Source organism: Solenopsis invicta, chromosome 1, assembly GCF_016802725.1.
Source record: "Solenopsis invicta isolate M01_SB chromosome 1, UNIL_Sinv_3.0, whole genome shotgun sequence".
Lineage (NCBI taxonomy): Eukaryota > Metazoa > Arthropoda > Insecta > Hymenoptera > Formicidae > Solenopsis > Solenopsis invicta.
The window spans coordinates 17398988-17410413 of NC_052664.1; the positions used below are offsets into that span (position 1 = coordinate 17398988).

At 31.3% G+C, this 11426-nt stretch overlaps 2 protein-coding genes across 2 annotated transcripts; one reads left to right on the forward strand and one right to left on the reverse strand.

Annotated features, from left to right (window-relative positions):
• The first annotated feature begins 334 nt into the window (after positions 1-334).
• Positions 335-3135, forward strand: LOC105201223 (RUS family member 1). The gene is made up of 9 exons (XM_011169174.2): positions 335-735; positions 817-974; positions 1138-1298; positions 1413-1605; positions 1903-2018; positions 2094-2290; positions 2371-2630; positions 2703-2880; positions 2947-3135. Exons 1-9 carry the CDS (start codon positions 672-674, stop codon positions 3024-3026), a joined length of 1407 nt encoding a protein of 468 aa, XP_011167476.1. The 5' UTR covers positions 335-671; the 3' UTR covers positions 3027-3135.
• LOC105201224 (RWD domain-containing protein 4) lies at positions 3132-4493 on the reverse strand. Its single transcript, XM_011169175.3, has 4 exons — positions 4285-4493; positions 3743-3852; positions 3462-3657; positions 3132-3382 (listed from the first exon to the last, which is right to left on the reverse strand). The coding sequence occupies exons 1-4, from the start codon at positions 4387-4389 to the stop codon at positions 3215-3217; spliced, it is 579 nt and encodes a 192-aa protein (XP_011167477.1). The 5' UTR covers positions 4390-4493; the 3' UTR covers positions 3132-3214.
• Between the last annotated feature and the right edge of the window lie 6933 nt (positions 4494-11426).

The window sequence follows — 11426 nt, forward strand, 5'->3', positions numbered from 1 at the left end:
GACTGATATTTTTGGGTAAAGTTATCGACGCCATCGACATTGAACCAATATCGATGCAACTTATTATTTCTCCTTGAGTTTTTTTTTTTTTAATTTATGTTACAAAAAAAGAATCGAAGAAAAGATTTCTATTAAATTATATATATTTTTCTTATATTAAACAATATTTTAACTTATTAATTTATATTTTTAAGACATATTTCTATAAGACATATTTCTCTTTTGTTTTAAATTAATTTATAAACATTTTTATTCTGTTTTTTTTTTTATTTATACAGGAGTATAAGTATTTAAACGGTTCCAGCCAGAAATGATAATAGAATCGACGTCGATTCAATCGATTCGATGATTTCGACATTGAATCGACGTTGATTCAATGTCAATTTGATAATTTCGACGTTGAATCGACATCGATTTTATTATTATTTCTAGCTGGGGAAACAATTATCACAAACACCACCAAAAAATCTTGAGATCACTTGAAAAATCGGGACATTAATTATCGCCATCAGAGTATCTTGAAATACTTGGAAAACCAAGACATCAATTGTTATCACCAGAAATTTTATGTATGTATATACAATACCTAAGCTAGCAGACCACACAGCTGACATCAGCGAACGTGGCGAGTGAATGGAGTGAATATTTACCGTGGCATTCTTTCTGCGAATATGCGTATTCTATTTCGCGAAAGTTACGGAAACGAGAAAGAGACAGTTTATGTAAAGTCGAAAGGTAAGACATTTGCGATGTAAACCGATGTAATCGATTGAATCGCATCCTAACCTTGATCGTGTGTTGACACCTGTTGGCCAGATGGTTTTAGCGCAAGCGAGACGAAACTTTCTCTCACCGAATCGCTAGCTATTCGTTCCCGGATCACGTCTGTCTTCAAACAGATATTCTTACCACAAGGATATCCAGATAGCGTGCATCCTGACTACACAGCATATCAGATATGGGATACGGTGCAGGTTAGTTTAAATCTCCAAGTAACATGTATTGCATATTTGATTGATACATCAGAAATATTTGCATCATAATAATATTTTTGTGTCATAACTTATGCATAAGGTTCCTTCTTTTCTATCTTGTGTCATGAACGAGGTAATTAACGAAGAAATTAACTTCTTACAGGCTTTTGCGAGTACTATAACAGGTACATTGACGACTCATTCTATAATGAAAGGAATAGGTGTTGGAGAGTCAAATGCTACACCCTTGGCAGCAGCAATAACGTGGATCCTGAAAAGTGGCACTGGGATGATTGGAAGTATAATGTTTGCATGGTGGAATGGGTAAAGACCAAACAGGGATAGATAATGTTATTCACTTTTGTCATGCAATGCAGTGGTTGTATTATAGAAAGAAATAAAACCTTGATAACAAGGTTTTGTTTCTTTCTGTCATAGAACCAAATTAGATGGACAATGCAAAAAATGGAGGCTATTTGCCGATATCTTGGATGACATAGCCAAAGGAATAGAACTGCTTGTGCCTTTTTTTTCCTCATATTCTACTGTAATTTTGTGTATCTCAACCACTATGAAGTCTATTGTTGGTGTTGCTGGTGGAGCTACGAGAACAGCACTGATTAATCACCAGGTGAATTTTATACATTTAGAGTTTTAAGAAAGTAAAAAGAAATTGTCATTTTTTGGTCAAAACAGATATTTTTAACTTCAATTTAAGATTACATTCTAAGACTAATAATCTATAGCATGCAGTTTATAGAACTGAAAAAGCTATTTAATAATTGATATGTAAATAATTATTAAACAAAAACTGCTTTGAGTAAAAAATAGTAATTTTTTATATTTTCTTGTGTTATTTACTTATTGATCTAATACCTAATTTATTGTTATTCATAGCATTTTATTAAGATTAACTTTCTTATCTTAGGCAATACAAAATAACGTGGCAGATGTTTCTGCTAAGGATGGAAGTCAAGAAACTTGTGTAAATCTAATTGCATCATTCTTTGGAATCTTTATATTATCTTTTTTCCACGATGGACGGTATGTATCGAGTATATTTAAATTATCTAATTGTTATTTATAAATATTAATAATAATAAAGTGATATACATGTAGATATTTATTAGAATTGTATCTCTTCCTGGTGGCTGTCCATCTCTATGCAAACTATTCGGCGGTTAAAGCATTGTGTTTAGATACACTGAATGAAGATCGCTTAGCTATAATCGTTAAGAATTACATGATAAACGAGCAAATTCCTAAACCAGGAAAAGTGAATAAAGAAGAATCAATATTTCTGCTTACAAATCCTGGTAAGATATTAAAATTACATAAATTATTTTGTTTTTGCTATATAATGATTTTTTAAATAATTTATGAATATTATTTTTAGGTAGAAATGTACATGGTTTTAATATAAAAATTGGTGTATCATTCACAAGTATCTTGAAGAGAAATATAATTTCACTCACAGAAATGGAATTTTTATTAAAATTCTTTGAAAATAGGAAATATATAATAACGATAGATATTGAGAAAAAGAATATATTTATAATTCTTAAAAAAGATATACAATCTATTGAAATACTCGAAGGATACTTTTATGCTTCAATGTGTGCTTTCTATCTTTGTATAACAAGAAAAATACCAATAGTAAGAAATCAAAGCTTTTTATATCTTTTGCTATTAACGTACATTTTATTATAATTATTCGATGTTATCTAGGACATGCTACTAAAATCTGAAACAACTGAAATATCATATCCATTATTGAATATACATATTCTAAACAAGAATTCAAATAGCAACGTACCATTGTCAATTGCTAGTCAAACTATTTGTGCTACAAATATAATCGTCACTAATGAATACAAAACATTCCTTAATAATCTGAAAAGAAGTGGTATGTAATTTTACTAAATCAATAATGGTTCAAAATAAGATATAAATATATATTTAATAATTCTAGGGTGGAAAACGGAAACAAATTTATTGGCAATTGGCGCATGGAGATTGTCCATGGATAACAGGCACTATCATCAGAAATAAATTACTAACAAAAGTTATGCTTATAATTATTCCTTATTAAAATTTTTTTACTTAATGATAAACAGAGAAGATGATAATATGTGAGAATAAAACCACTGTGAAAAATAGATAAGGAAATGGTTTTATTTCCAACAATTTATAAAAATATAACACGCCTTTTATACTGTACAAAATATTATGGTCTTAAATTATGATTCTTCCTCTGTTCTAGGTCCAGTCTGTGACAAATGTTTCACTATGTCTACCCAGTTCCATCCTCGTTGTCTTTCTCCTTTACCATCTGCTTTGTTCCACTGTCTGCGCTTCTGAGCTTTACTTAAATGTTCCTTCTTCGGTTTTCTTGTTGTTTCCTCAGCCTTAGAATTAAATATCATTTTATATCATTTTGTTTGCAATGATTTTTATAATAGTAAATCAATATTTCAATGAGCATACCTGTTGATTATCTTCTGTAATTTTCAGCTTATTAGTATGCAAATTTATATCAGTGATTGAATCTGGTTGTGTGCACACCAAGTCTACGTAATGTTCTTGGACAGATTGAAATAACGTATACGTCATAGCACTACCTAACCACTGCTCAGCCTCTGCCTCTATATGACTCACCACCTTGTCCTTTACCTCTTCTACACTGTATGTATATTCCATATTATTTATTTTTAATCAAAGTAATAGAATGAGCAAGAATAATTAAATAGTTATTTGGCTGTACTTACATATGTTTATTGTAAAATGTATTCATATTGATGGTCGGTTTTTCTGTAGGATATGTCTCCCCCCATGAAATTTCGAGTAAAAATGATTTCATATCATTATCTTCTCCATACTATGCAAAAAAATCAGTGTTATATGGTTAATAAACACGATTGATCTTGATACAAAATTAATTTGACATGAAAACAAGAAATATTTTCTTTATGATTGAAATTAAAAGTATATATTAAGTATTCTTTGTTTATAACTATAAAACAAAGCAAACTCAAAGTTAGACTCAAAGATTGCATGAAGAAATATGAAAAGACATTGAGTACATAAGATGAAGCTATAGTTATAAACATTTTTTTGATACAATCATCCTCGATTTTAATTAAACTATTTTAAATTAACTATTTAAATATTTATTTTACAAAATTCTACATTTATATTGCTATCTATGTAAAATAATTTGGCATAAATTGTTATAATTTATGCTAAATTATTTCACAGAAGTCATGACGAAGTTATGAGAAAAGCTACATAGTATAACATAACTTTGCACCTTGTATTGAAATGTTGTGGGTGTCAACTGTTTGAAAGCTGGATCGCCGTCGTATATCGAGAGTAACACTTCTCTTTCCTCCTCTTGGAGCTCGGCATCGCTCATCTCCCTTCTCTAGACTAGATTTCAAACGATCGCACGGATCGCACCACGCTCAAATATCACTGCGCCTATTTTTAAAGGTTAGGAGTTAGAAGATTGTTACATATCTCGCAATGGTCGCAATGCTCCCCATTCATCCACCCATTTCGTGCAATCTTGTGCTTCCGCCGCCAGATGACGCCGCTTGTACGATAATTCGCCGAGTAAATACTGTTCTAGTCATTGAAATTTTGCATTAGTGAATGTATTATTGAACATATATAATGGAACATCAATTTTAATGCATTTTTTTTGGACAGTGAATCTTCTCATTCTAAAAATAAAAAGCAATCTTCTTTCTCTTTGATCTACAAAAATGTCATTTTTCACCGTAAAAACGAGAGAAAGAATTAATGAAAATATATTGGACACTTTCTCTTTAATATTTTGTTTTAGATATAATCAAACCTTTTTGTTTATAAGTAAAGAACAATTTTTTAACTTAATGTTAAAAATTTGGATAAGCAACATATAATTGTTAAATGAAATAATATAATAATATATAATCCAAAATTAGTCAATTCAAAATTAGTTTATAACTATTAAATTAAATTTTAAATTTATTAACATAAACAAAAAAATTTTTAGTATTTTATTGATACCGATATCAATTTATATTTAAATGTCTATAATGATCTATAATGATCTTATTTTCATACATATATCTAGATCAAACTACAAATTTGCATTCTGCAATTAAAGAAAAATTTTATAAATTTCACAAAATGGCAGAGGAATGAAAAGTATAATTAATTTTATTAACAATTATAGAATTTCTTACCAAAAAGTAAACTTACAATAGGTAGTTTGCAAGATTTATTTTTATTTAGTTATTTAAATTGGTGGAATAAAGTTACGATTATAATAAATATATTGTTACAATTTTAAATTACTTAATCGTATTATACATTCCAAAAAAATTATTTGTTTTAATTATCATCCACCATAGCAAAATTAAGTTAACAAATCAAATAAAAAAAATTAAGTTATAAGAAATTATATATGAAATTTTAAAATTATTAGTAAAACAAACGAAGAAAAATACAATACAATATTTATAAAATTAGATGGTGATATGCAATCATAACGTAATAATGCGAATAATATTTTTCTTGATAAAGTGCTATTTGTTTGGAATTTTACGAATGATAAAATTAATTTCTGTAACAATTAATTCGAGATAATGTAATATAAATGATATCATACAAATATAATGATATAAATAATTATCGCGACAAACGTAATTTTAATATAACGGATATTTAGACACAGAAACAATACTAATTGTAAAATAAAAATAGCTCTTGGTTGCCGAAACGACTTTTCCCATAAATTGCGGGAGACGCGGAATAAATCACTCTCCACTGAATTTAATCACACGAGTTAAGCGTCGAACCTTCGTTCTTGGAGTTAGCATTAAAACGGAAATATACGATCGCTTTTCGTATTTCCGATGTCCGGCCGTAGTGCATCGGCATATCGGGTAAATGGCCGGCCTCTCCGCTTGGCCGTACGCCATCACGGTAAATATCGCCATATCATAACGCGAGTCGGCGAAATGAAGCGAAAAGCGGATAGTGAGGGAACGGAACCGACGAGGGAGGCGGTGGCGGAAAATGGGAAGTGCATAATGCCGCGGATTAATGCGAGTTTCCGTTCGACGAGTCCGTCCCGCGTTTCGTCCAAAATTTCATCTCTCTCCGCATAGACGACTACGTCTGCTAATCACATCGCATTCTATCCTTTAGCTTAACTTCATCTATCTGTGATTTAATCGGTGATTTGTAATTATTACGTTTGGCCTTAACGAAACTTTTATTTTGAAAAATTTTAAGGATCCGGATAATGGAAAGAGATTTCTCGTGGACATGCTATAAGAATATGTCACGAATCAAATACACTTTTATAACGCAGAATGTAGACCAATAAGCCGCTATAACTTCTTTTTCCTAGATTCGTGCGTTTGCTGGTCCAAATTTCCAGTCAAGAAATTTAATCTTTACAATTCGGAACTGGTCCTAGTGCAATCTTAATTCAGGAAGGAAGGATTTAGATTAATGAGGAACGATATTAAAACTTAACATAAATGTTTATTCGTAAAACTAATGTTAAAGATAAATATAGAGATATCTACATGTATTTAAATTATATTCAGAAACTGAGCTGAAGTCATTATTATAAAATTTATCAATGGTAAAATTACAATACTGTGAGTTGCTCTTATTAGAATGTGATTATCTATGAAAACGAGCGTAAATATAAATATACAATTTGAACGCGGTACTAATATAACTTTTTTTATATTCAGATAGAATATTATTTAATAAAATCATAGTATGTCTATAAGAAGCGGAGAAAATTAGTTAAGTTCTTCAAGTGATGGAAGGCGGAAAGAAATTATGAAAGAAATATACTGGGGTTAAAAAGGAAGAGGATAGTTGGAAAGGAACATCGAAAGTTTGTTATAATGTACTAATAGTCACCGAATGGAGTACGATAAGATCGATAGGCTCGACAGCGCAATCATTGTAAAAGAAGTAAAAGGAGCGATCTTTTTGGGGAATTAAGTTATAAGTGTTTCTGAAGATGTATATTGAATATTGAATATTATAATAATGTAGTAACAAAGGCGAGAAAGAGAGAATTATTTACAAATAGAAATGGAATGTAATTCAGAGACTTAGAGAAAGAAATAATGAAAAGAGCAATTGCCATGATACAACCAATTTAACTTACCATTTAATGAAATTACTTGCAGGTTGAACTCGAAAGTTGTCACTCGGTGATTACAGCAAGAGCTGAGTCTCACTCGGAGCAAATAAACTCGCAGATCTTACATACTTATACAAGAAAGCTCTAAGAATATTAAGCAGTACGAGCAATCTGATTAACATAAAGGAGTTAAGAATTAAAAATTGAGATCTGTGAAATCCTTAAGAGGTCTAAAATTTTGCGTTCACGATGCTAAAAATCATTCTGAGATCTTGGGCAAAGAGAGAGAGAGAGAGAGAGGGGGGGGAGAGAGAGAATTGATTGATTACATTTGAAACCATCGTGTCTCGAACGTTCAATGGATAAAACGAGGGTCAGTTTGATATTCGTGACAACACATAAGTGATCGCGATTCTTGTAAAGAACTCGGACAATGTTTCTCTTGAGACACGATTCAAATTCCGTTTCTCGTGGCTCGATTCTTCGAGGAAAGATCATATGTAAGTCTTAATAGTTTTTGAATTTCATATCAGCTAAACGTCAAAACGGAGGGAACATTTATTCTTCGCGATGCTATGTTCCAATTTTACTCGATATTGCAGAGAAGAGAGTTCTCGAAGAAAAGAAAACTTATGCAGTTTAATCTATTTTCTATCTTTTGTTTCATTAAAATGTCATCTCTTCTTCTTACAATTTATGCTACAAGAATTTTTATATCAATAGGCAATTCCAGCGATGATATATTTTTATCTCTTCATTATGTGTATCACTAATGTATCATTTATTCACGCTTTTTCTTATATTATATAATTTCATGAAATTAATTTGAAGTTAGTTTGTATTATCATTTCACTTTAATAATAGAAAATTAGGGAAATTTGAAATAGTTCTTATTAAATATAGCGTTACAAATAATACAAACGTACAGTAACACATAACAATTGAACGCGTGAGGCAGTTAGTAAAAGCGGTACTTTGTATTCGCATGTGTTTGATAATTAAAATCACTTTAATGATCCAAATACCAAATAGCTATTTGCCAGAGGTGGTACGCAATGTTTACTGAGTGCCGTAATTTCGCGGTGATATATTCATTTTCGACAAAGATACGTATTTAATCTAGACGGAAAATGATAGTAAGTGAAATTAAATTGTTAATAATATATCTGGAGATGCGATAATTCTGCTTGAGAAATTTGCGTTGAGTGAATTTTATGTATTTAAATTACAAAATTTGTATGTGCTTTATTTGAGTAAAGGTCCATTATTAATGCAGACACCCTGCATATTTATCGACGTACCCAATTATTTTATAATTCGTAATGACGTTTTTTACCATTAATTGTTTTATTTGCTTTTTAATAATTTAATTATTTGCAACTGTATTACGCAGCACGAAATTATAACGTTATGTGTATATAAGTATAGCATGCTATTATATTATCGAAACATTAATTCGCATAATATATTGTTGAATTATTTTAATGCATGCAACAAGCTCAAAAGCCGCTTGTCACATTCCAGCTCCACAAAGCAAATGCGACCCTAATGAAATGCGCGAGTAATTACGAGGTAATTAATAATTATGTCGGCTGGCTGTCAATATTTATGAACATGCGTGCGTTCCAGAAGTTTATTATATCCCAGCTGACGCGTTTTCTCTCGCAGCACCATTTTGACGGGCGGAACAATACTGACGTCATTGTGGTATCAAAACGTCTATTAAATCCACTACACTAGAAATCCATTATGGAAAACTGATATAGTAAACGTTTAATGGTAAATTTCATATGTCATCTATTCTCTTCTATCGTTATTTCTGTCATTTCTGGTTCCCTACTTTCATTATTATAATATTACATCACATTTACTAGACACAAGCATTATACGTATTATGTATTATATATATGTGCAAGATTGGGTAGTAACTAGTTAAAAAGTTAACATAATTCGTAACTTTACCTAGTTATTTTAAAATGAGTTAACTTTTAACTTTTAACTGGTTAACACTTTTAACAAATTATTTTAAACATATTAACTTTTTAACTTAATAATTTTTTTCTAATAAGTTAAAATCTTTTTCAATTCTTTAAGTCTCTAATATTCTTTCTTCTATAAAATTTTGAATATTCATTTTTTATTCGTATAGATAATCATTTTTCGTGTTCGTTGTGATTGTTGGTTATACGATTTTGTTACTTTAAATAGAAAGAAACAAAAGTTTTATTACGGTTTGTAATCATTTAAAAGAAAAATTAATTCTACGTTAGACATAATTATAAATATTTTGATATTATTGTTAGAAATAATTTTTTTCTGTATAAAAACTATATCTCTTCATTATTTTATATAAACTTCATTTACAAGTAAAATGTTAAATTTATAATATGTTCCACATATTGCAATTATTTTTAGTCATTCAAAGTAAAATTAATTATAATTTATAATTGATTATAATTATTTTTTAATTTAATTAAATAACACTTTTTAAAATTAATTCTTAATTAAATTAATTTTTGTATTTTTTAACGTAATAATATAACTTTTATATAAGGAAATTTTATGACTATTAATTTTCATTTTAATTTGATTAAGAAAAAATCGACTGATTTGATTAAATTAATTATACATATATCTTTTATTACTGAATATATTAATTTAGTTAATTAAAACTGCTGTCATAAATTTTGGAACACATTCTATAACTTTCATATCAGGATTTCTAGACTGGTATTCATAGACGCAAATCATTTTCAATGTTTGATTGCAAGAAAAAGATGAATAAATGTATGAATGAATCTATTATGAATCAATTATGGATTTTATTCCAAGATTAAAAATTATTTACGACATTGAGTACCGGTTCTAGAGTTGCATATGCGCGAATGTATTATCTTATCTGCTCTTTCAATTTCACGAATATTCTTTCCTAGGTATTTTTAATTTTATCTCATTGAGAATAAAATTAATCGAGTAAAATGTTTCATCTGTTTCGCATTGACGAAATTTCAAAGCGGCCGTCTTAACGGCCGCTGCGTGCGCACATCTCATTTTCGATTCCAATCTCGCGGACGCTCCACCTCGTCCGATCTACTTCCGCATAAAAAACAACGCGATCACCGTTTCCAGATCGACCGACCGACCAACCGAGCGAGCGAGCGAGCGAGCGAGCGGCGCGTAGCGCCGATCATCGTCAGCGTGACTCCGGTTTTCTTCGATCGGCGTGCATCGTGCCGCGGGCACCAGCTTTCGTTCGAACTAGCCGGGCCGCGCATCTGAAAGGACGAACGGTCTGCGGGCGCCGTATCGTCGCGAGCGCATCGATCAGAATGGAATATCGCCGGTGTGCTGCCGGTGATTCAGAGTAGCACCACTTCCCTGGCGCGAGTGCCGGGCTTTAAAGCTCGCCACACACCGACGACTTACGATACGAGCGAGCGAGCGAGCGAGCGAGCGAGATAAGCGGGATATTACGTAGGCGGTCCCCATCGAACATTTGTATTCATAGTGAGAATTCGAATTTTCGGATATTCGCATCCACCTAAATTTCGTAAGACTCTCAATGGCGCGGGTAGAATCGTTTATGTTAGGGAAGATGTAATCTCGGTTTATTATTAGTTGTTCACGTGCACATACCTCTGCCCATTTTTGTTTTCTTTTGGAAAATTTAACGCGCGATAAAATGCAAAAATGTTATTTAGAAATCTCTTGCCTCTTCGTCTCCGAAAGGGCACGGAAACTCGGTCAAATCTCAATTAATTTTAACGTAGGTTTATGGGAATGGTCTGTATTAAAAGATACTGTCGGGTCTCGTTGCGCGAGAGAAAATTTTCCCGGAAAGTTTTCGTGTACCTATTTAGCATTACCAAGCGTAGTTAATCCACTTGAAGTTATGCGATTTAAACGACTTTAAAGTGTTCAATGTTCGTAGCTTGTTTAGGTCTTACTTCGCAATGTTTTATTAAATGTATTTTAACCGGGACAACCGAACCGCGACCCAATTCGCGGAAGCTTAAATACGATTTTCTTTCGTCGTGAGCTAGTTCGGATGCGAGTGTGTTTAACCTTCTTTCGCTTTAATTTAAAATTCCTTTGAAGTTCATCATCTTTGAGATCGTGTAAGCATTGGAACGGCGCTGGTGCCTCGGTGTGCGACATCCTTAATCTTTACTATCCCGCAGCGTCACATGGCACTGTTAAACTTTGCCATATTTCGTCATGATAAATTCGCCAAATGGGGTCAGGTAGATATTAGAGGTATGTAATTTAGACATACTGCACTTCGCTAT

Bases quoted from the DNA above. Each gene is read 5' to 3' on its own strand.
- LOC105201223 (XM_011169174.2), top strand. From the start codon at position 672: ATGCGTATTCTATTTCGCGAAAGTTACGGAAACGAGAAAGAGACAGTT. The intron at 2,019-2,093 runs GTATGTATCGAG...ATATACATGTAG, and splicing joins TCTTTTTTCCACGATGGACG to ATATTTATTAGAATTGTATC. The intron at 2,291-2,370 runs GTAAGATATTAA...TATTATTTTTAG, and splicing joins ATTTCTGCTTACAAATCCTG to GTAGAAATGTACATGGTTTT.
- LOC105201224 (XM_011169175.3), bottom strand. From the start codon at position 4,389: ATGAGCGATGCCGAGCTCCAAGAGGAGGAAAGAGAAGTGTTACTCTCG. The intron at 3,658-3,742 runs GTAAGTACAGCC...ATATACATACAG, and splicing joins ACATTTTACAATAAACATAT to TGTAGAAGAGGTAAAGGACA. The intron at 3,383-3,461 runs GTATGCTCATTG...TTTAATTCTAAG, and splicing joins TTACAGAAGATAATCAACAG to GCTGAGGAAACAACAAGAAA.